The following is a 25,147-nucleotide window of genomic DNA, read 5'->3' on the forward strand; positions in this document are numbered from 1 at the left end:
AACACTCTTGACATACATCATTTTCCCATGAAGATCCGCTTTTTTTTAACGTAGAAATGTACAGTTTTGGTTGCACATTAAACGTTACTTACTGCACCAATGTATATATTTGTCAAATACAGGTCCCTTACAAAAACAACTCTGGCAGCACAATTTCTAAATACCAATGCAAAGTAAGCATTGCTATTGTCTTTTAGTAAAAGTTAATTTAATCATAAGGATCTGGCCGGTGGCTTTTTAGAAAATGTTTTTGTTCTTTTTATGCAAAATCAAGTTATCCCAATAAATATTACGTAACGACACAAATGTGGATTTTATTTTTTCGGGGAGAGGGCACAGCGATTGCTGCCTTACAGCGATTTCCACTTGACCTGCGTGGGGTTTTCCCCGGGTGCTCCGCTTTCCTCCCACACTCCAGAGACGTACAGGTTTGTAGGTTAATTGGTTTCGGTAAGAATTGTAAATTGTCCTTAGTGTGTAGGATAGTACTAGTGTACTAGGACGGACTCGGTGGGCCGAGGGGTCTGTTTCCACCCTGTATTTCTAAACTAACAGTTTAAACTGGAAATATTGCACGTTACAAATTCACCACAGAATTTATGATTTTCGATTCTCAATGTTCCTGGTTTATTATAGGGACTCGCAATTCCAGTTGCCAACCGACTTAAGTTGCCCCATCCCTGAAGGGTTAAAATGTAACTTGCTGTTCCTTTCAGTTTGCGGTTAGATAGCGTTGTTTCTCGCTGCAAGAAGCTGGGGCAGGGCTCTCTCTGGCGCTGCATTAGTAAACTGGAGGGAAAGCAGGGGAGAGAGAGAAAATGACAAATCTGGAATTAATTTCCGATGAAGAATTTGACGGCAAGAAAGTGCTCAGCAAATGACGTGAGTGCGCGAAGGAGCGGGGCTTGTGAGCGGGGCCACACAATGAAACTCCGGTACAAGATCGCGGCAGTGCTCGGCTGTCTGGTGGGCGGGCGGCTGCTGCAGTACCTGCTGCTCGGCATGTCGGCCGGCGAGACCCCGCCGAGGGTGGGCGACGGCCGCGCTTGGCGAGCCGTGCAAGCGTTTCAGGGGCGCCTGGTTACTCGCCAGCCCGCCGCTTTCCGCTCGCAGCTTCGGCCCGCCTTGAACCCCCGGCCACGGCTCCTGACGAAAAGGCACAAGAAGCCTGCCAGCGACAGGTAAGGGCTGAGTTCTCGGGCGTTAAGCCGGGTGCCCCGCAACCCCGAGCTGTGGGAAGATAGAGGGGTGGGCGTGAGTCAGGCAGCGCTCCGGGGCAATCTGGAAACACTTTGTATCCCGTGTGAAATCCTCCTCCTCTCTACAATGGTGGAAGCTGTTTCCTGAACTACATAACTTAAAAAAAATACTTTGGTCACATACTGTGTGGAACAATTTCCCTTTCAGCTTCCTTTGTTCGGGATATAATTTGTATGCCCCTCACCCCACCACCAAATTAATGTTAATTACTGTCAGTAATCATGGGGGTTAGCAACAGTGAATTGCTACATTCCCCCGCCACTCGGTGGGCTGTGGTGGGCTTCCACGTTGTTCAGCGCCTCTCGCTGGAAGGAGAGGCGAGAGAATTAATTATTCGTTCACTGGAAGTGTTTGCGACGTGCAAGGCTGGCTGTTCCTGTCTCCCCACTACCGAGGCTGTCTCTGGTTTATTGCCCCTGAATTAAGTGGTCCGCCAGGAACCAGGGCCACAGATAGTCAGACCAAAGAGTCAGACCGAGTGAGAACAAACTTCCCAGCAATCCTGGGTCTTTCTTTCAGATTAATCTGAGTTAATTGACATATGCACCAGAGTGAAACGAAATTCTTTGCTGGCATGACGGCGATAGAGTAAACGGTGTACATGGTAATGATAACTAAAACTGATTGTACAATTAATAATGACTATACCTGAAGTAGTGCAAAGAAATAGTAAAGTGTAATATCAGAATAACAAAACGAGGTAGAGAACTTCGAGAGAATCCTCATGGACTTGCTGAATCTTCTCATAAATCCTTGGAGCATAATTAGGCCATTCGGCCCATCAATTCTGCTCTGCCATTCAATCATTGCTGAACCATCTTTATCTCTTAACCCCATTCTCCTGCCTTCTCCCCATAACCCCTGACACCGTACTAATCAATAATTCTCAAATGCTGAACTGAACAAGGCTAGGTGCCATTTTTCAGTTTAGAGATATGGCATGGAAACTGGTCAACCAAGTCCGTACTGACCAGCGAAGCCCCTTACACTAGTTCTATCCAACACACTAGGAACAATTTACAGAAGCCAATTAGCCTACAAACTGGCACGTCTTTGGAATGTGGGAGGAAATTGGAGCACCCGGAGAAAGCCCATGGGGGTCACAGGGAGAACGTACAGACTCCACACAGGCAGCATATGAGTTCAGGATCGAATCTGGGTCTCTGGAGCTATGTGAAGGATCCTGACCCGAAATGTCACCTATCCATGTAGTCGTGGGCCTGAGGTTGCCAGGAGTCAGTGGGGATGCTGCATTTCTTCAATGAGATTTCAGTGCATGCTTGAATCCTTTCCTCAGACTGCAATATTGAGTCTGCTTCTGGAGGCTGGTGCCAGACCTGCCCAACACAGCCAACTAAGAATAACTAGAGTTTCAATGCTGGGAATGGTATCTTAAGAATATTAAGCGTTACAATGCTATGATCTTTCCATTCCAGTGACATTTGTTTGAATACCAAGGTTTATTGATCCTGTGCGAGTCCAAAATGCCAAATGTTTAAATATTCACACCATTGCTGAAGTTGGCATTTGAATTCTCCTCCCTATTTACCAGGCCAAAAGGACCTTGCATGTTCCAGCATTGTGCATGTTGGGCCATGTATAATTATATCAAGGCAATTTTAAACAGTGCTGCACTTGACTTAGGAAGCATTTTCAGTACTGTGCAAAATATTAGTATTCTGTTCACAATGTTGAACTGGGTACCAACTGAACATTTTATGGATGCCTCGTCACTTCCACAGCATGGAAGCTCGCTGCCAGGGAGGTTACGGAGCACAGTTGGTCAGCAGCCCAGATGCTGTCCTATGCTGCTTTGAAGTTGAAGCCAACGTATGAAAAGCAATGATGTAAATTTCTCAGTAAACAAGCCATAGAGTGGAACACATCCAGCTCAAACTGCATGTTTTCCTTTGAACACTTGACGCATGGTTTTCACTCTCATTTGATGGTTTCATATTTGCATTTGAGACACGAGGACCTGGGTTCAAGTGATGAAGACAGATACTAGGGTAGTGCTTCAGTGCAGAATTGAGGAGACCAGCATTTTCAGAGGTCCAGTTTTCAATGGTTTGTTGGTTCCATGACTGTCCACTGAAGGGATGTGTGCCTGCAGTCTTAGTGCTCTTATGAAAAAGATTCTGGGAGTACTACGAATATTCACCCTTAAAGCAAAGCAAAAAAAATAGATGATAATGGTTATTTATCTTGCTCTCTTTTGTGGGGACTTGCTGTGGCTAGTTTGATTGCCGTGTTTCTGAGATCCACCTGTGTAATGCAAGGGTTAAACATGCTTTCCGGCGAAGATGGAGTTGTCTGCTAACAGCTCCACATGTCAAGCAAGCAGGCTCACTTAGAACAGGTGCTTGGGGAAATATGGTGCCCTCCATAATGTTTGGGACAAAGACCAATCAAATATGACTTAAGGTACCCAAAAATGCTGGAGAAACTCAGCGGGTGCAGCAGTATCTATGGAGCGAAGGAGATAAGCAAAGTTTCGGGCCGAAACCCTTCTTCAGACTGATAGGGGGTAGGGGGAGGCGGAGAGAAGAAAGGAAAAAGGAGGAGGAGGAGCCCGAGGGCTGAGGGAGAGGTGGGAAGGGGAGGAAACCTTCGATTTTCCAGCATCTGCAGTTCCCTCTTTAACAAATATAACGTAAACCTTGTCAGTGCAATCCTGAATGTTGCCTTATAGCTTACGTCGTTAGGGGGTGTCAAGATGGCAGCCTCGCCAGCAGCCTGTGTATTATTTCAACTTTTGTGTTATTTTTAGTGTGTCCAAATGTATGTTTTTATGTTTCTCAGTATGTTTTTTATGTGGGGGTGAGGAGGAGGAATAGTGGAAAACTGTTTTCAGTCACTTACCTTAATAATAATAATAATAAATTTTATATATGGGCGCCTTTCAAGAGTCTCAAGGACACCTTACCTTGACGGAGATGTGATCTTTCTCCGTCCCCTCCCCGTGGCCTAACAACTGGATTGATGCGGCCTTTCCTGGAAACCGACCCGAAGCTTCAAGCCGCAGGCGCGGACGTTCCATCGCGGAGCTGCGCTCCTTTGCCGAGGATCGCTGTGGAAGTGCTCACTGTGGGGCCCGTGGACTTTAACACTGTGAAGCCGTGGTCTCCGGTAAGAAAAGGCCGACTCGGGAGCTCCATGCACAGAGTGTTTCCGTTCCATCCCGACGTCGGAGTTTCCATCATCCCGATGAGAGGGCTTTAACATTGGGCCGTCGGCAGAGGCAGTGCTGAGGGTTCAAGGCCCCGATCACTGGGTGACCAAAGGAGGAAGACGACTGAACTTTATTGCCTTCCATCACAGGAATGTTGATTCCACTGTGGTGGACGATCATGTTAAAATTATTGTGTATTACGTTCTTTTTTTACTTGTACGGCAACTCAAATATCACTGTACCTTAATTGATGCTTGTGACAATAAATGTGAACTTGAACTTGAAGTCTTGCTGCATTCATAGCCAAACCTCAGCTAGTGCTGTGCAGAATGCAAGGGCAGTCCCCTTGGAAGCTCTTCCTTGAGTGTTTCGCGGGGTTCCCCCTTATCGGTCTGCACATCAAAACCCCTGCTTCAGGACCCAAATGATTGATTCCACTAAGTTACGAGTAGCTATGCATTGTAGCTCCAGTCCAGCATTTGCAGCAGTCTGCACAGTAGTGAAAAGGACACTGAGTGTCAGGACATTGGGGTTAGGGCTCCAGCATTTTGTGACTATCTTTGGTGTAAACCAGCATCTGCAGTTCCTTCCTCCACTAGAGTGTCAGGACATATATCTTGTCTCCCAAGGGCCACCCCTTAAGAAATGGCTGAATACAATGGTCTCTGCAGACTCTCTCGTAGGGGAGGGAGCATTTTCATAGTTGTCATACACCAGCTGCATGTTCAGGAAATGATATCTGCTTCTGATTCACAACGTCAAAAGACACATAGGTGGCCCGTAATGTGTAGGAAGGAACTGCAGATGCTGGTTTATACCATACCCCCATCTCTCACCCATAATGAGGACTTGAGTGTATTGCCACTCATTTCATTCTTCATTTGTCACCTTTAAATCATGCATTTGGACACCATAAACATTGCTGGAGAATTTGTTTTAATTCAATGACTATTTTAGAAGTACCATCTGTTGTGGCTTTGCTGTACTTTTAGCTCTGTTTATAATTCTGCACTTAATATAGAATGGAAAACAATGAATATTATTTACTTTATTTTAGCATGAAATCCTGAATTACATGCCACATGTGGCGTGTAGTTACACATTCCATAGAATGATGCAGCGTGGAAACAGGCCCAACTTGCCCACACTGGCCAACATGTCCCAGCTACACAAGTCACATCTGCCTGCGTTTCGTCCACATCCCTCCAAACCTGTCCTATCCATATACATATGTAACTGTTTCTTAAACATTGTGATAGTCCCAGCCTCAACTACCTCTTCTGGCAGCTTGTTCCGTACACCCACCACCCCATGTTTGATGGTGTTGATTGAAACCAGCAGGAAGAGATCCAAATGCACATTTATTGGCAAGATTTAGGAAAGATGTCAAATCCTTCATAGAGGTACAGAGCCAATTACTAAAAATGGTAGCCCAGATATTTCATTTTTATGTTGAGACTAGCAAAAGTGGGATTGAGTTTAGTTTAGTTAGAAGGGCCTGTTTCTGTAGTCTACTTCCCAACGAGTCCACGCTGACCAGCGATCCCCGTACACTAACGTTATCCTACACACTAGGGACTATTTACAATTTTACTGAAGCCAATTAGCCTACAAACCTGTATGTCGTAGAAGTGTGGGGGGAAACGGAACAACCCGGAGAGAACCCATGCAAGCACAGCAACCATGGCCAGGATTGAACCCAGGCGCTGAAAGGCAGCAGCTCTACCGCTGCACCACCATCTCTGCCTTAGTGTAGATGATAAAAGATTGAGTAGAAGTGTGCAAAATCATAATGGTTTTCAGACCGAATAAACAAGGACAAACTGCTTCCATTGGTAAAAAATCCATTAGTAATTGGAGGATGCAGCAGCATGGTAATTTTCCAACGAATAGTCAATGTGGGCACAACACAATTGCAGCATGAGTTCATTTGATCTGGAATACATTGATTGGTAGAACATTTATTCTTCAACGAGGTATTAGATAAGTATGTGATGGCAAAATAAAATCACGAGAATACAGTGAACGGAACAGGTTGATGAATTTACATTTGGATCGTCTTCAAAGAGCTAACACAGGTGCCATAGATTCTTTCCAGATAACTTATGTAATGATTTAAAATCATTAATATTGTCTTTACACCAAGCAACTTGTATTTGGGTAAGTAATGCAATTGAATATTTCACCTAGGAATAAGGAACTGCTGATGCTGCCTTCCAAAAAAAACCATACAAGTGCTGGAGTAACTCAGCGGTTGGGGCAGCATCCCTGGAGAACGTAGCTAGTTGACGTTTCTGGTTGGGACCCTTAGAACGCAAAATGTCAACTATCTGTGTTCTCCAGGGATGCTGCCTGACCCAACTGAGTTACTCAAGCACTTTGTGTCGTTTTTGAAATTATTTCATCTTATGCTTGCAGTTTTGCATTTTAGATTAAAATTACAGAAAACATGTGAAAATGTATAATATTAACAAACAAAAAAAAATGTGTTTTTGATACGGCTCGGGCTCTGTGTCTCCTTACATTTGTTGAGAGATGTAAAAGCATGTTTAAACACGGTATCAAAGGAAGCCGCTGGTGGAAGTGAGCAGATGGCAAAGAAACAAGTCCAAATGGAGCAGCAAAGTTAATTTTAAAACTAGATTTGAAACCTGCACATTTTGTTTTTCTTCAGGGATCTTCAGGAACCAATATTTCGTCTCCACAGGCAGAATGGTGAAGAATGGGTGCACTTGGCAGTGGTGGCCTGTGGGGATCGGCTGGAAGAGACAATGACTATGTTGAAGTCGGCTATTCTTTTCAGTATCTACAAGATAAAATTCCACATCTTTGCTGAAGATACACTCCACTCACAGTTTGAAAGCAGTGTAAGTGTCTGGATGAGAAAGCCAATGCTGTTGAAACATATCAATGAACAGATTGTGTTTATGTTGTTGAATACAATGCAGCACAGTGGCGTGGCAGTAGGGTTGCTGCCTGACAGCGCCAGGGGAAATTGTCCTTGGTGTCTAGGATAGAAATAGTGTACAGGGATCAATGGTCGTTGAGGACTCGCTGGGCCGAAGGGCCTGTTTCCACACTGTCTCTAAAAGTCTTCAAAAAATGTTTTGAAAAGTTACCGTGAAATTGTGCAAGGATTCCTTTCAGATAAACATGTTATCGTTGTTTCTGTGGCATTAATCAACTTGCTTTACATCCTCCCGCCCTCCATGAACAGAGTCCACTGATTATGTTCTGGTTTTTTTTAATTGTCTATTAATAGGCTAATCACTGATATGATGATGCGTCTTGCACAGTGGACCAAGCACCATCTAAACTGTAATTTTAATTGCAGATTTTGATTGAAGATTTTAGTAAAAATTCCCCGAGAGAGCAGTCGGGTTCATGGTATAATATGTCATCTGAAAGATGGCATCTCAGACATTACTGCACCTTGTCCGTACTGAGCATTAGATTTTCAGCCGAGGTTTCTGGATTGGAACCAAAATAGTCAATTTTCTGCACAGAGAAAATTACATATTTACATGTAACTACTGATCAGTTTTAGCCTGAAGTTACAGTCTGTTTTATGCATAAGTAAATGCGAACGTTATTGCCTATTCTTTCCCTTTGTTATGTATGATTAGTGAGAAGGGACCATGTCCTAAGCCTTAGTTTAATTGCCACCATTTTGGTGACTGTAACCAAATATTCTTGAACTGCACAAGATAACATTGAGTCTCAACAACATGTGTGTTTGGCTGCAAACATTTGCACTTCCCACTGACTCTCACACCAGTCATTTCAGTATTCTTTTGTTATGGTTCACTATTCATAAACAGACAAAAACACAAAATCAGTGATCAAGCAGTACAATCTTTATTTCGCCAGTCGGGTGTGGTAACATTCTTTACAGTATGCAGATTACAGACTATACAGTTCTCATCCCCACACAAAGGGGCAGTGATCTAATTACAATATATATGTAATATCTGTCGTTTGGGACGACAGATGGCACAATGGGCTAAGTGTTCGGCTGGCAACCGGAAGGTAGCCGGTTCGAATCCCGCTTGGAGTGCATACTGTCGTTGTGTCCTTGGGCAAGACACTTCACCCACCTTTGCCTGTGTGTGAATGTGTGTGAGTGATTGCTGGTGGTCGGAGGGGCCGTCGGCGCAGAATGGCAGCCACGCTTCCGTCAGTCTGCCCCAGGGCAGCTGTGGCTACAGAAGTAGCTTACCACCACCGAGTGTGACTGAGGAGTGAATGAATAATGCGATGTAAAGCGCCTTGAGTATTAGAAAGGCGCTATATAAATCCCATCCATTATTATTATTATTATTATTATATATATACTCCAATAAGCTACAGTTCAGCTTACCTACAGATCATAGCACAGCCTCTTGCTTCTTAAGATTGATAGATCCTTAAGATTGACAGCATAAGACGATTGACAGGTTCTTCTGACAGAGGAAGGGCAGCCATATATGGTTATATGAGAAGGTTATATTTATGCAGAACAAGCATTTTGGATTTTTCTACTTATGACGAACATTATAATCTTATAGTCTGAATTCTCTCTCAATGTTAAATTGTAGAGGAGACATTCATGAAGCTGAGCTTATTATCTCGCTTATGTTATTGGAAAGGGAACATCAACACTGCTAGCTTTGTTAGTGTACTGAAAGAAAAGTTTAGTGCGTTTTTGCTAGCTTTGCAATTTAATAGACGACGGTGGAAGCCTGTCTTAGTTTCATCGGAATCCATTTTGTATTTTTAAATCATTATTAACTTCCACACTTTCAGTTATGTTGTACTATATAACAATGACCATGTTTGTGCAGTGCATATGCAACGTAACGACAATTCACTCTTATAGAAATGCAACCAATTATGTGAGAAATAGTCATTATAGAACAGCCTCATCACATTAAAAAATATGAATAATTTGAAGAATTATATATGCTTCCAGTATTTGAACAAGGATCATTTATCCTACAATTAGATCTTAACGTATTGTTTGTACAGTGTCAACATCTGTCAAACATCCAAATTTATTATTAATAGGTTTGCTGCACTAGGAATCTGAATTATTAAATTAAAACTGAATTACATTAAACGTTAAAATGTTTTCTGGTTAAGTATTGCAGAGGGAAAAGAATTGTCAGCCATGTTCAAAATGTTGATGATTTTTATCATTATTAAATACTTGGGGAGAAAAGAGAAAAATGTTCTTGCAATCTTCACTGCAGAGTGACGGCATGGGTGGCTCCCCTCTTGATTTTCTGTGAGTAAAATTATTTTAAACAGTCTTAATTCTATTTCTAGTGAAATTTATCTTTTTAATTGGGTGGTGCAACTGGTCGAGCTGCTGCCTCACTGCGCCAGAGACTCTGGTTCGATCCTGAACTTGGCTACTGTTTGTGTAAAGTTTGCACGTTTCACCAGTGACTATGTGGGTTTCCTCCAGGTGTATCAGTTTCCTCCCATTTTCAAAGACGTGTAGGTTTGTAGGTTAATTGGCCTCTGTAAAAAAAAATTTTTAATTGCTCGTGGTGTGTAGGAAGTGGATGCAAAAGTGGGATAACATAGAACTAATGTGAATGGGTAGTTGAAGGTCGGCATGGACTCGGTGGACCGCAAGGCCTGTTTTCATGCTGATTCTGTTAAAATAACTGAAACTTGCAGTAGTACAACCTGACTATGAGGCAAAACAGTTTGAATTCCATTCATAACCTTATCTCTATTGGGACTGATATGAATAAGGCTGGTCTTATGAGGTTAAAACACTGGTACAACGGAGTAAGTGAAAGATATTGTCAATAAAATGATGGTGCAAAGTTATATGGACAAGCAAATACAATGATAAACTGAATATATACAGCTTAACCATAAAAACAGGATGGAATCTCTAAACAGATTTTTTTGAAGGCATTTCCTGTGGAGCATATTGTCGGTTCTTTCCTTTTCCTGCAGACTATCCAAAATTATGTTTTGTCTTTCCTTATGTAAACTTTACAGATTAAAATTAGCGACTGGAATCACAACTTTCCAGATAGTCTATACACTTAGGGAATAAATTGCGAATTGTGTGCAGGGCCCGACAACAGCAGCCTGCTGTATTGTATTCCTCATGTAGTAAACTCTTGGTGATTTTTGTGCCCCACTTAGTGAAGGTAATATCTGTCATGGATGACAGTTACTACTTGGATAGTCTGTTTGCATCAGCTAGAATCTATTGGCTTTCTCAGAGCATTTGCGTTGTTAGTTTAGATTAGAAATACAGCGTGGAAACAGGCCATTCGGGTCTGCGCCGACCAGCAATCTCCGCATATTAACACCATCCTACACAAGCTAGGGACAATTTCTACATTTACCAAGCCAATTAACCTGCAAACATGTCCGTCTTTGGAGTGTGGGAGGAAACCGAAGATCTCGGAGAAAACCCACGCAGGTCACGGGGAGAGCGTACAAACTCCGTACAGACAGTACCTGTAGTCGGGATCGAACCCAGGTCTCCGGCGCTGCAAGCTCTGTAAGTCAGCAACTCTACACTGTGCCGCCCTTTATTATGGAACCCAGCAGCGGACTCGTCAGCCTCTAATATAGAGGCCAGCTATTGGATTAGTACTGTTTACTGTATCTGTGAGGAATACTGGCATATGGTCTTGGAAATATCAATCTGCATTACTTCACACTGTCTCAGTCTCAAAGAGATTTGCAGCTGATTGAATGTTGCAACCTCTGCAGCTGACCAAGAAACCAAAGGAGAACTATTTAATCAGTTGGGTTTCCAGTAGAAAGATTGGACAACCCTGATTGAGTTAGATAACTGCTATTTAAACATGATAAATAGCCAGTGGTATGTGATCATTACAAAGTACATATCTTTATTTAATCTACAGATCAATCCAGCAAATTGTAACTTCCAGTTTTTAATATACTTGTTTAATAGTAATTAAACTATTAGTATACAATAGTAATTGTTTAATAGTAATTTTCCATAAGAACAGAGGTTGCACAGAGATTTAGGTTTATTATTATTGGTGCTGTGAAAATCTTTGGTTTGCATGCTACACAAACAGATCAGAAATAGCAAACTTAGATACAATCAGTTCAAACTCACGATAGAGCAAAGGGGGTGATCCAGACTGCAGATCCAGACTGCATTACAGTATCAGTCTTTGCATATTTGTGAATTGTGATGACTTCATAAGTCAAAGGAGCAGAATTAGGCCATTCAGCCCATTGAGTCTACCCCATTCTCCTGACCTCGCCATAACCTCCGACAACCGTACTAATCAAGAATCTGTCAACCTCCATCTTACAAATACCCAATGACTTGGTCTCCACAGCCGTTGATGGAAATGAATTCAACAGATTCACCACGCTCTGACTAAAGTAATTCCCCCTCATCTCCTTTCTAAAGGTGCATCTGTTTATTCTGTGGTTATGCTCTCTGGTCCTTGACTCTCCCATTCGTGGAAACATCCTCTCCACATCCACTCTATCCAGACCTTTCACTATTTGGTAAATTGTCCCCGGGATCATTCTCGTAAAACTCCTCTGGACCCTCTCCAATGCCAGCATGTTTTTCTTCCTCAGATATGGGGCCCAAAACTGCTCACGATACTCCAAATGCAGTCTGACTGATGCCTTACAAAGCCTCAGCTGATGTCTGAACATGTGCAATTGTTTAACAAATATTGTTCCGATCTGACAAGTTTTAATTGGTTTCTCCAGATCTACAGGCATTAATTCAAAAGATGTTACTTTGACAAGTTAAACTCTGGCATTTGGCATGTAAATCCTTATTTTTATATTTCAACAGATTAAAGCCTGGCCATATTTATACAAAACACATCTTGAATATAGCATCTACCCAATCAACTTTTCAGTGGGAAATCCTCAGGAATGGAAGAAGTTATTTAAGCCATGTGCAGCTCAGCGCCTTTTCCTTCCAGTACGTCACCATTTTCATTACTACTTGTGTTGTCGAATTGCAAGGATATTTCTTTCAATGTTTGCAAATCAGTAACTCTGCTCTGCTTTGAAGCACATAGCTTAAGATTTTTGTGAAAAGGTATTAGTTGAAGATTGTAGTAGTGTTTTTAAATTTTATTATTTTTTCCAAAGACTGCTCTTCCATACGAATGCTGCAATTGTAGGTTTAGTTTAGAGACGCAGCACAGAAAACAGGCCCTTTGTCCCACAGAGTCCGCACCGACCAGGGATTCCCGCGCACTAACGCTATCCTACACACACCAGGGACAATTATACCATGGCAATTAGCCTACAATTCCGTAGGTCTTTGGATTGTGGGAGGAAACTGGAGCTTCCCAAAGAAAACCCACGCAGGTCACCGGGGGAATGTAAAACTCCGTACAGACAAGCACACGAGGTCAGGATCGAACCCGGGTCTCTAGCACTGTAACGCAGCAACTCTACCGCTGTTACTCACGCACCAGATTTGAATGCAAGTGTAAGTGACATTAATCATAAGTGTGGCCATCTCAAATCTTCCCATGTTGTTGCATTTCAGCTTCAGGTCACTGGTCCACTATCCACATTCAAAACATTGCATTTTCATTCCTTTATCTCGACACAGCAAGAACGCATTCATTTTTCCTTTATAAGCTCCCAATGCGTTCAGCCCAGACGCAGTTTGATTTACATCTTCTCCTTCTGTTTGATTCAATAGAACACAAGGATCATCTAAATATTCTTCTGGAATGACAATGCAACTATCATTGCTAGCTGTCGTTGCACCATGGAACCAATAGAGTCAAGAAGTTAAATGCAGCAGTGATGGGCTGATCAGTAATTCTCCTGCTTCACATGCTGTTAGGTCATGCAAACCTCCTGCACTTGTTATTTGATCTTTAAGTACTTCTGTACTTACAATGCTGCATGTATAATAGTAGTGCCCTACCCCATTTACTGTCTCCAGTTTTGCAAATTCCCTTATGCTGCCCTGATGTTTTGCATAACTGAAGATTCATTTAGATTCAGTGGTAGCAGTAATTATAGTATTTTAAGAGATTTGGGATTAATTATAGCCTTCTGGATAAAATTAGGAATTGTTGAATTATTGTGGTTTTTCAAAATAAATTGTTCTTAATCTAAATTCTTAAAAAGGGTTTACTTCTCTACTCTTCCTCATCAGATGATTCTGAAAGATGTCGACTCTCTGCTGTATGTCGACACTGACGTTCTCTTTCTGAGATCAGTGGATGATGTTTGGAATATCCTGAAACTCTTCAATTCTACGCAACTTGCGGCCATGGCCCCTGAACATGAAATCCCAAAGATCGGATGGTACAGTCGGTTTGCCCGACATCCGTATTACGGAGCAGCTGGTGTCAATTCAGGGGTCATGCTGATGAATCTTACTCGAATAAGAAGTCGGCTGTTTAAGGTGAGCGGAGAATGATTCATAATAGTGATTAAAGCAGTTTGTTTACGGCTGCAGTTTTAAGCTTGCCAGAGGGATTGATTAATGAAAAACATTTTTCAGCGACGTTACTGCGATAATGACGGGTGCCAGCAGTCGCCCAAAAAATCGCATATGTGGGACAAGCCCTTAATTCAAGATTCATTTGTTCTTTGACCTATACTTTATAGATAAGGACTGAGAAATTCTGTCACTGAGTGCAATGTCTATGCATTTGATAATTTGCTTTTCTGAAGAAAATCAGATGTAAAACAAGTTTGGGAATTGCAAGGATGGGTTACAAAGTGTCCAATTTTTTTTTCTCGACTACCATTTACCTGCATCTGACATTCTGGTGCATCGAGTTACCCTGATGTGTGGTGTGGAATTCAATGATTCAATTATACTTTTTTGTCACGTGTTTTGTTTAGTTTAGTGTGGAGATACAGTGGGAAACTGTTCCTTCGGGCCACTGAGTCCGTACCAGCCAGTCATCCCTGCACATTAACGCTACCCTACACATACTAGGGACAATATTATCAATTCCAGACAGACAGCACCTGTAGTCGGGATCAAACCTGTGTCTCTGGAACAACTCTGCTGATTAGTGGGTGAGATTCTCCTGCTCATTGGGGATGTGTTGCTCACAGCCTGGTGAAGTATTTGGCGAAAGTTTCAGACCGATAGAATTCTTCATTTGTTTTGTTGAAAACGAGAAGTGTGTGACGTTGATTGTAGGAGAGTTGAGGAAGTTAGTAGGTGAGCTCTGTAATTCAGCTGCAAACTATGCAAGGATTAGGAGAGATCAATTATATTAAGAAATGAGATTGTGCATTGCAGCCAGGTTTTTGCAAAGTGAGTTTCTGACATTGACTGCCTCAACAACATGGCTTGCTGAGAAGATGATCCCTGGGACCTCTCTCCCCACGTGCAGAAACCTGCGGGATTTTCCACCCCATTTATTGTTCTTGATAACCTTATCCAAGATTTCCAAAGATAGACAGAAAAAGCTGGGGTAACTCAGCGGGACAGGCAGCATCTCTGGAGAGAAGGAATGGGTGACATTTCCTGTCGAGAACCAGCTTTTTCTATCTATCTTCGGTTTAAACTGGTATCTGCAGTTCCTTCATATACAAGATTTCCAAAGCTGTAACTAAGCAACAAGGTGAGCTCTAGGTTCTTCACACATTTGACAGTTTCCAGTAGCATTTAAGTGTCAATTCAACAGTTCCTTCAGAGGTCCAACAGTTCTTTGTAATCTTTGGTGAGTAAATGGAATATCATTCACTGTCCAAGTGTGGTAAATGATGTTTTTTGTCTTCTCTTCTGACAGAATAGTATGATTCCCTCTGGCCTAAGATGGGAAGACTTACTATATCCTTTATACCATAAATACAAAAATGATATCACATGGGGAGACCAGGATTTATTAAATATCATATTCCATTATAACCCAGGTAGGTTAAAAACAAATTATTTTATTTATTAAATGCGAAAACAGTTTATCAACTTTCCATTCTATTTGTGCAATTTGAAAATTTATATATATATAGATTTGAAGCTTAATATCAAAGGTTTCAAAGGTCTTTCAATGTCACGTGTACCAATTAAGGTGCAGTGATATTCGTATTACCATACAGCCAAAATGTTTAAAAAAAAAGCAGCAAGACACAACTACATAAAAGTTAACATAAACATCCACCACAGCTGATTCCCCACTGTGATGGAAGGCAATAAAGTCGGGGCAGTCTAACCATCCGCAGTCGGGGCGGTCGAAGCTCTTGCGGCCTGGAGCTCCCAAAGTCTGTCTCTAACCAGAGATCGCGAGCTCCACTATGATAAAGTCCGCAGCTCCCGAAGTCCGTCTCCAGCAAAGGCCGTCAGCTCCTCGATGTTAGACTGCAGTGCGGACGGCCATACGATACGGAAAAAAATTGCATCTCCGTCGCGGTAAGAGATTTAAAGTTTCCCCCAACCACCCCTGCACCCCCCACATAAAACAAGATAAAGAACACTCAAATACATTTACACATACTAAAAAAACAACAAAGAAGGAAGGGACAGACAGCCATTGCTGGCACTATCCGGTGGTTCCTTGTATTGTAGGGGATTTTTCCCTGACAAGGCAGGTGCCTGAGATGATGCAAAATACTGTTGAATACAATGAGTATAGTTTAAATAAATATCATGGCTATTATATATTTTTTAAGACAGTTAAGAGAAATTAAAAGATTTTCACAATGCTGTTATAGTTTGACTACAGCATTCTTGCTTGTGTTGACTTGAAAGTATGGAGTGCATCACGTATAAAAGATCAGAGGGCAAGCACTCAAATCAATGCTGTATCTAATTGAAGGGTGTACGCAGATAATTTACAAGCACAGAAACAAAGTATGAAAAATAACAAAAAATAGCCTTAATCACAAACTTAATTTTCAGTACTGATTAACAATGTGTTCTTTTGATTAAAAAAGAATCTTCGATGCGCTATTAGTAATTGAATTATACATGACCAGAGACCTGAAGACCGATATGAGATTACTATAGGAGTCAAGAGTGTTTTATTGTCATAGGTCCCAGACAGTACAATGAAATTCTTACTTTCAGCAGCACAACAGAATATGTAAACGTATTCTCAGCGGGTGCGGCAGCATCTATGGAGCGAAGGAAATAGGCAACGTTTCGAGTCGAAACCCTTCTTCAGACTGAAGAAGAAAGGTTTTGGCCCGAAACGTTGCCTATTTCCTTCTCCCCATAGATGCTGCTGCACCGCTGAGTTTCTTCAGCACTTTTGTCTACCTTTGATTTTCCAGCATCTGCAGTTCCTTCTTAAACATGTAAACATATTCTGTTGTACTGTAAAAACTTTGTAGCATTATGAGGTTTTGTCAAAATGTTTTCCATTTAAAGTTGTGTTCACAACTGTACAACTGTCAGAAAAACTTGCCATGAACTCCTTTATATTACACTGAATACAAAACACCCTTTGACGTTAAGATGTGAAACTTGAGTCCTGAATCAAAAGATTCTGAACAAACGTTTCTATTCTATTCAACCCTCCCTTTCTGTTGAGTCCAGGGTGCGGTTTGAGAGCTGGAAGATTGTGTGAACCTAGATCCAAGTATTAACCAGGGTTGCAGCTTGCAGGACATCACTCTCAGTCCATAGCAACAAGAACATCAGGAATCATGGCCTATTACTTTATTTTACTCCTCTCAAACTCACAACCACCAACTTGGTTTAGTCCATCAGGCTCGTAAGAAATATTAACTATTCTTGTAGCCTCTCTCGTATGCAGACGACTTGAACCCTTTGATCAGTCATGGGGTCATAGAATGATACAGCATAGAAACAGGCCCTTTGGCCCAACATGCCCACACTGGCCAACATGTTCTAGCTACACTGGTCCCACCTGCCCACGTTTGCCCCATATCCCAACAGTCCCACAGTGTTCGGGGAAAACCTACAAAAGCTTGAGTTTACAACTCCAAGTATGATAGATGAAAGGATTGTTATTTTTCAATATTTTCCGAGTCTTTTCAGAAGTTTAGTTCCCACTGACTCGGCACTGACCAGTGATCATCTATACACTAGGTCTATCCTAGACACCAGGGAGAGTTCACAGCAGCTAACTAACCTACAAGCTGACATGTCTTTGGAATGTGGGAGGAAACTGGAGGACCCTGAGAATACCCACGTACTTCACAGGGAGAACGTTGAAGCTCCACACAGACAGCATCCATCGTCAGGATATCACCCGGATCTCTAGCTCTGGAAGGCAGCAACTCTATCACAGTGCCACCCTAATATACATGACCTGAAGACAAATGAGAATAGTTTTTGTAGCATTAAACTCTTAAAGTAATGAATTGTTCAATTAAAAAAATATATTTAGCAAGAATTGGTGATCTAGGTATGATATTAAGATGATGTTTCTTTTGATTATGTAGAATATCTGTACGTGTTTCCTTGTCAGTGGAATTACAGACCTGATCATTGTATGTACGGCAGTAACTGTAGAGGAGCAGAAGACCAAGGGGTTTCCATTCTCCATGGAAACCGTGGGGTTTATCATAATGATAAACAGCCTGCCTTCAAAGTAATGTATGAGGCTGTACGCAATGTGAGTACTTTAAACACAAAAGTATCTGTCTTTATGACGATCAAATTTCATTAGTATTTCATTGCTTTTTTCGGATTGGAGTTTCACATTTTTGTTCAGTGATTACATCTATTGCTCCCAATTTAGCATCCCTTCTTGAGTGACTCTGTACTTCAGCATTGGAAGGCTGAAAAGAGCATGAACATTTATTGTTAGAAATAATTGTGGCCTTTCTGTTTTTAATCCTTCTGATCAATTGACATACGAGAAAATGGTGTTTCCTATGGATGTCACAATGCCATAGCTTTCGGTGAGCGCTTCCAAAATGTTCACCATTGTGGTCAAATCTAAATTTCACTTCATTGTTTTGCATGTGTGACGGTAATCCAAATGAATTCTGCAAATAATCAATAATTCAGCGGATTTGACAGTTAAGTCATCATTCAGCAGTCAGCGAAGTGCATTTTGCACAAGAACAGTTAAGGATGCATAATTAATGGCGTGTTGTGAGTGTGGCGTCGGTGCGTGAAAGAACTATCATGGCATGCTTCCTGATCGTAGAATCACAGAGGGAACAGGCCCTTCAGCCCAACTTGTCCATACCGACCATGATGCTCCATCTAAGCTGGTTCCCACTTGCCTGTGTTTGGCCCATACCCCTCTAAACCTTTTCTATCCATGTATCCATCTAAATGTCTTTTGAATGTTGCTATAGTACGTGTCGCATACTCTTGTGAAAATACATCACGCCGTTTAACTTCTATTTGTGAGTATCCACTGGAACAAATAAGTACATTTTTGGAAGATGAGTGATAAAAATGTTGCAAATCGGCTTTTTTTTTTAGAAAGAAATGGTCGATCGCATCCTCATCAGCGTCATAGTCATACAGCACGGAAATGGGTACTTTGGCCCAATCTGTCCATACTGACCAAGGTTGTAGCTGCAGGACATCACTATAATTGTTCTCAGTGCATAGCAATGGGAACATCAGGAAATGTGGCTTTTTTTCTTTTCTTTTTTCACTCAGTCACTAGCTTGGTTTAGACCTGGGCAGAAATAATTGATTATACTTGCAACATCCCTCACTGGAATACCACTTGAATTATTTACACAAAATCATTGGGAAAACAGCTACAGCTATAATCATTGATAAATTAGGGGCGTTACGGTGGAGCAGCAGTAGTGTTGTTGCCTTGCAGCGCCGGAGACCCGGGTTCGATTCTGACTACGGGTGCTGCCTACGGAGTTTCTACGATCTCCCTGTGACCGCATGGGCTTTCTCCGAGATCTTTGGTTTCCTCGTACACTCCAAAGACGTACAGGCTTGTAGGTTAATTAGCTTTGGTTTGTATACTTGGTGTAGTGGAAATTGTCCCAAGTGTGTGTAGGCTTGTGTTAATGTGTGGGGATCGCTGGTCGGCACGGACTCGGTCGGCCGAAGGGCCAGTTTCCGCGCTGTATCTCTAAACTTAACAACAAAAAAAATTAAGTGGTTCTGGGAATATTGAAAATTACAGTACTGTAAAAAAAAGTTGATCACAAATTTTATTTTTTTTCCTTTCAGTTTCCCTTTGAAGATAATTTATTTCAGTCTCTATATTTCCCACTTCAAAACAGCTTTATGAACACAGTACACACTTTATGTGGCAGGCTTCCACAAGTATTCCTGAAGCAGTTTGAACAAGCTATGCGAAAAGTGTACGAGGTTCGTGTTATTCATATAGGATAACAACTGAGGATAGTGGTATGTTTATGTCAAAAAAGAAAAGAAAAACTGCAGATGCTGGAAATCTGAAATAAAAACAGAAAATGCTGGAAATACGTGGAGGATCAGGCAGTATTAGCGGAAGGAGGAGCACAATTAACAATTCAGGCCTTTGAACTCTCGTCAGTTCCAGATTGTCTCCTCTACTGTCATTTGATGAACCAACTCTCCACCCAACTCTGCCAAATGTTTCACCTGGACTTGTGAACTTACCTAACTTGTTTTCCATCTTATACCTCGGAGAAGTCACAGTGCAGTTTCAATTGATTAATCTTCATTTTGTATTAAGGCAACAGTTAGCTCCATTAGTTCAATCCACTTGCTTTTCATCTGAACTCAACGCAAAACAGCATGTTGTCCAAATAAATGTATTCCAAAATGTTCCCCTTATTACTTCAAATAAAAACATCCAGCAGGACCACAACAAGAGAGAACTCTCACCTACCCCTGGTGTACATCCACCTTGTGATGGTGCAGGAAGGAACTGCAGATGCTGGTTTACATCCAAGATAGACACAAAATGCTGGAGTAACTCAGTGGGACAGGCAGCATTTCTGGAGAGAAGGAATGGGTGACGTTTTGGGTTGAGACCCTTCTTCAGACATTCATTGCTTCTCTCCAGAAATGCTGCCTGTCCCGCTGGGTTACTCCAGCATTTTGTGTCTATCCACCTTCTGATTGGAACTCTGTTGAGGACCATACCTAATTTTCCTTGCACTTTTCAAACAAGTGTCCTTTGTGGCATGGACATATTTCACCAGAACTTCCATTACTCTCAACCACTGGTATATCTTGTCTTTGTGTTCAAACTATCGACTTTCTCTCATTGATTAAAAAAATTGATAACCTTGCTGTAATCTCCCTGAATCATCTGCTTAAAAATAGGTGCATGTTACTTTCCCTGGCGTAAATTAATTCTGATACCCTTCATTTACCATCTCTGTAACCAATTGTCATGTTTACAGTTTCAATCCCTGAGAGTTGTCACAAACCTGATTGCATCTACCTACCTGGATATTGGCACTAATATGTTGGCACTAACGCACTGCCTCCTCATTTATCAGGAATGTCTCCGTTATTTCATTGAACATTGATTCTTTCTTCTCCCAAGACTTTATAAATTTCTTCAGAGCCTTTTTTCTCATTCTTCATTTTTCAGGTGATCTTGCCTCCTGTATTTCACCCGATATCATTCAAGTCTAGGTTTTACGTGGCTTTGCTTCTTCTGCTTTATTTTTTTATATATTAAGAAAATGGGCAATTTTAGAGTCTGCTGCTTTGGTGCCATTGACAAGGTTAGATAGCGATGGAACAAAAAGTATAGAAAATGTTTTTTACCATTTAAAAAAAAAAAAAAATTAAAAAAAAAAGATTTATTCCCAAACCAATTGTATTTGGAAGTGCAAGCTATTTTTGATAATGTGATACTTATTCTACAATATTTATACATGTGTTTTAAATAAAAAAGGTACAATATCATTAATGAAACTGCTGCTATCATCCTTACCACTCACTTGCATTACTTTCTCTGTAAACTACATGTATAGCAAGGGCAACCTTTTACTTTGGGGTGGTCAATATTTTCAGTGCAAATTCTGTCCATTTTGAAAAGCGTTCATTTTTGAATTTTCAGTTAGACATTTGCAAATTCTGATTGGAAAACATTAAATAGGTATGTTTTATAGTTTGCTTTATATTCATATGTTTAATTGCAGCAATTAATTTAGTGGAAAATAGAATTATCCCAAGAAGGCCGCTAACTCAATTTTAACTGAATACATTATTTTGAATATATGAATCAATTTTATAATAGATAACTTTAGGATAATATAGTTCAGACATTTTAAACATACTTATTAAAGTCCCAATGCCTAAACTATCTGGCTTATATTTAAAGGTTGGCAAACCAGTGCATTTGGTGGAAACAACCAACAATAATCAATTAAGCGTGAGAACGTCATCGAGTGAAGCCTAATTTTAGCCCCATGTTTTCAAAATTAGCACAATAGGGAACAGAATATTGAGCTGCAAGAGTTGTACAGCATAGTAGATGGCTTTTTGGCCCATCAAGTCCATGCCAAACACTTTAAAATTGCAGTAATCCCATTGCACCTATTTAAATGCATGTATCAAAGCATTTTAAATAAATAATGTGACACCACCACTTCCTCTGGCAGTATGCTGCAGATATCAACCACTCTGCAAAAAAAACGACTCCTTGGATTCCTTTCAAAACTCGCTTAATCTCTCTCACTTTAAACCTCTGCCCTCCTGTTTTTGATACCCCTATAATGTGTAAAAGATTTTGGCTATCTACCCCATCTATTCCTTAGATAATCTTATATAATTATGTTAGGCCATCCCTCTGCCTCTTGCCCGAAGGAAAAACACACAGCCTATCCAATCCCGCCTTATAACTGAAGTCCTCCAATACAGATAACATCCTGGTGAATCTCCTCTGCAATTTCTCCAGGGCTATGCACTTTAAAGTTCTCCAATCTTCTACTCCAGTGAATTAAATATTGTGGATTGTGATGAATAGAATAGAGGATGCCATTCAACCCATGTCACATGTTGTATTTAAAAGAGTTATCCATTTCAGTTTCAGCTGTGTACCCACTACCGGAGATTTTTAAATGTTCATTTTCCAAACTTAGTTTCCTTTTATGTTTGTGTCACAGGAATACAGGTTATGAATGTTTTCTTAATATGGAGAATGAGGCCCAACTGGCTTAGTTTAGAGATACAACTTGGAAACAGGCCCACCGATCCATGCTGACCAACCTCGCACTAGTTCCATGTTAGCTTTCACATCCTTCACACCAGAGGCAGTTACGGAAGCCAATTAATCTACAAACCTGGTGAGTCTCTGGAACTCTTCATAGCAAAATGAAAGCAGAATCATTGATTATATTTCATGCAAAGGTGAACAGAGTTGAGCTGAGCATAGGAATAAAAGATAACCATGGGTGGATGGGAATGTGTGGCTGCATCAGGCTGTGCAGAGAGCGAAGGCATGTGGGCTTCAAGTGTCACTACCTTCTGAGGTTTTACCTGTCCCCAGTGTTGCGAAGGATGGGCCTGGCTCCGATACTATGCTATGTGTCGTTCAGCTGAACATTGCCGCATCACCTGCCCTTTGTGGAAAGGTTCTTCTGGACCAACACCTTTGAGCACAGGTCTATCAGGCAGTGGTCAGCACAGAACAGCCTGCAGGACAAGGACTCAATGGTGTGGCTCCCTGAGTAGACTGCCCTCACCAGAACTCACCAACAAGCTAAGGCTTGGCTTGCGGTGAGAGGGGCCCTCAGTCAGATCCTTCCTACACCGTCAGAATCTTCCTAGCAACACACACTGCCTTTAGACGGCTGCTACGGAGAGGAGACAGTTGCCCACTTCTTCGCAGAGTGTGGATTTGCGCAAGAGACTCTGGAGAATGATGATGCAGGCTCTGCAACAGAAGACTCAATGATTTACAGATTGATCCCTGAGATATATTCAGAGATGGACAACAAGTGCTGCTTGAAGATCATCAATTCTGTGAAGAATGCTTGAAGATAGTCACACAATGCTGGAGTAACTCAGTGGGTTAGGCAGCATCTCTCGAGAAAAGGAATAGGTGACATTTTGGGTCGAGACCCTTCATCAGACCCAAAACGTCCCCATTCCTTCTCTGCAGAGATGCTGCCTGTCCCAATGAGTTACTCCAGCATTTTGTGTCTATCTTTGGTGTAAACCAGCATCTGCAATTCCTTTTTGTACACTGTGAAAAACACTCTTTGGTCTGCCTGAAATTTATTGATCCCCGGCAGAGAGATGTCCATCTGGGAATGTTGCCGACTGGCCCATTCGAGGCTGCAGGAGTACATGCTGAGGCACTCGCTGAAGCTTGGTGCTGCCAACACTATGGTGGAGGACCAGAGTCTTGGGTCCTTCTACTGTTGGACATAGGGGGACACGGTCTGGTGGCGACACCCCTCAAACAAGGGAAGGGATATCACATCAGGGAACATAAGAGTGGCAAGGGTGCTTGGTATAAAGATAGTTTACAAACACTACCAAATATATAGTGTAGCGTGGATAGGGGAGAACCAGTGGATGTGGTGTATCTGGACTTCCAGAAGGCTTTCGACAAGGTCCCACATAAGAGATTAGTATACAAACTTAAAGCACACGGCATTGGGGGTTCAGTATTGATGTGGATATAGAACTGGTTGGCAAACAGGAAGCAAAGAGTAGGAGTAAACAGGTCCTTTTCACAATGGCAGGCAGTGACTAGTGGGGTACCGCAAGGCTCAGTGCTGGGACCCCAGCTATTTACAATATATATTAATGATCTGGATGAGGGAATTGAAGGCAATATCTCCAAGTTTGCAGATGACACTAAGCTGGGGGGCAGTGTTAGCTGTGAGGAGGATGCTAGGAGACTGCAAGGTGACTTGGATAGGCTGGGTGAGTGGGCAAATGTTTGGCAGATGCAGTATAATGTGGATAAATGTGAGGTTATCCATTTTGGTGGCAAAAACAGGAAAGCAGACTATTATCTAAATGGTGGCCGACTAGGAAAAGGGGAGATGCAGCGAGACCTGGGTGTCATGGTACACCAGTCATTGAAAGTAGGCATGCAGGTGCAGCAGGCAGTGAAGAAAGCGAATGGTATGTTAGCTTTCATAGCAAAAGGATTTGAGTATAGGAGCAGGGAGGCTCTACTGCAGTTGTACAGGGTCTTGGTGAGACCACACCTGGAGTATTGCGTACAGTATTGGTCTCCAAATCTGAGGAAGGACATTATTGCCATAGAGGGAGTGCAGAGAAGGTTCACCAGACTGATTCCTGGGATGTCAGGCCTGTCTTATGAAGAAAGACTGGATAGACTTGGTTTATACTCTCTAGAATTTAGGAGATTGAGGGGGGATCTTATAGAAACTTACAAAATTCTTAAGGAGTTGGACAGGCTAGATGCAGGAAGATTGTTCCCGATGTTGGGGAAGTCCAGGACAAGGGGTCACAGCTTAAGGATAAGGGGGAAATCCTTTAAGACCGAGATGAGAAAAACATTTTTCACACAGAGAGTGGTGAATCTCTGGAACTCTCTGCCACAGAGGGTAGTCGAGGCCAGTTCATTGGCTATATTTAAGAGGGAGTTAGATGTGGCCCTCGTGGCTAAGGGGATCAGAGGGTATGGAGAGAAGGCAGGTACGGGATACTGAGTTGGATGATCAGCCATGATCATATTGAATGGCGGTGCAGGCTCGAAGGGCCGAATGGCCTACTCCTGCACCTAATTTCTATGTTTCTATGTTTCTATATCACTAATGAATGTATAAACGTTAAGTATGTCAGAAGAGTTTTCTTACACTGTTCTTGTTTTGTATATATTTTTAAATTCTCAATAAAGTTTATTTATGTAAAAATAGGTTCCAGATGTGTCCATC

General features: G+C 41.7%; 1 protein-coding gene across 2 annotated transcripts; it reads left to right on the forward strand.

The window, feature by feature from the left end:
- The first annotated feature begins 706 nt into the window (after positions 1 to 706).
- Positions 707 to 21,195, forward strand: gxylt2 (glucoside xylosyltransferase 2). 2 transcript variants are annotated; one of them, XM_033036719.1, is made up of 7 exons: positions 707 to 1,181; positions 7,107 to 7,299; positions 12,243 to 12,374; positions 13,578 to 13,829; positions 15,178 to 15,301; positions 17,795 to 17,967; positions 19,512 to 21,195. In XM_033036719.1, the coding sequence occupies exons 1-7, from the start codon at positions 844 to 846 to the stop codon at positions 19,674 to 19,676; spliced, it is 1,377 nt and encodes a 458-aa protein (XP_032892610.1). In that variant the 5' UTR covers positions 707 to 843; the 3' UTR covers positions 19,677 to 21,195. The 2 variants fall into 2 exon arrangements, with proteins under 2 accessions (XP_032892610.1, XP_032892611.1); XM_033036720.1 differs by having other exon boundaries at positions 720 to 882.
- Positions 21,196 to 25,147: the final 3,952 nt, after the last annotated feature.

The sequence above is a fragment of the Amblyraja radiata genome, chromosome 18 (assembly GCF_010909765.2).
Source record: "Amblyraja radiata isolate CabotCenter1 chromosome 18, sAmbRad1.1.pri, whole genome shotgun sequence".
Classification (NCBI taxonomy): Eukaryota; Metazoa; Chordata; class Chondrichthyes; order Rajiformes; family Rajidae; genus Amblyraja; species Amblyraja radiata.

Coding starts and splice junctions, on each gene's coding strand:
- gxylt2 (XM_033036719.1), top strand. CDS start 844: ATGAAGAATTTGACGGCAAGAAAGTGCTCAGCAAATGACGTGAGTGCG. Junction 12,375..13,577: donor CTCAGCGCCTTTTCCTTCCA/GTACGTCACCAT, acceptor CTTCCTCATCAG/ATGATTCTGAAAGATGTCGA. Junction 17,968..19,511: donor TGTATGAGGCTGTACGCAAT/GTGAGTACTTTA, acceptor TTTTCCTTTCAG/TTTCCCTTTGAAGATAATTT.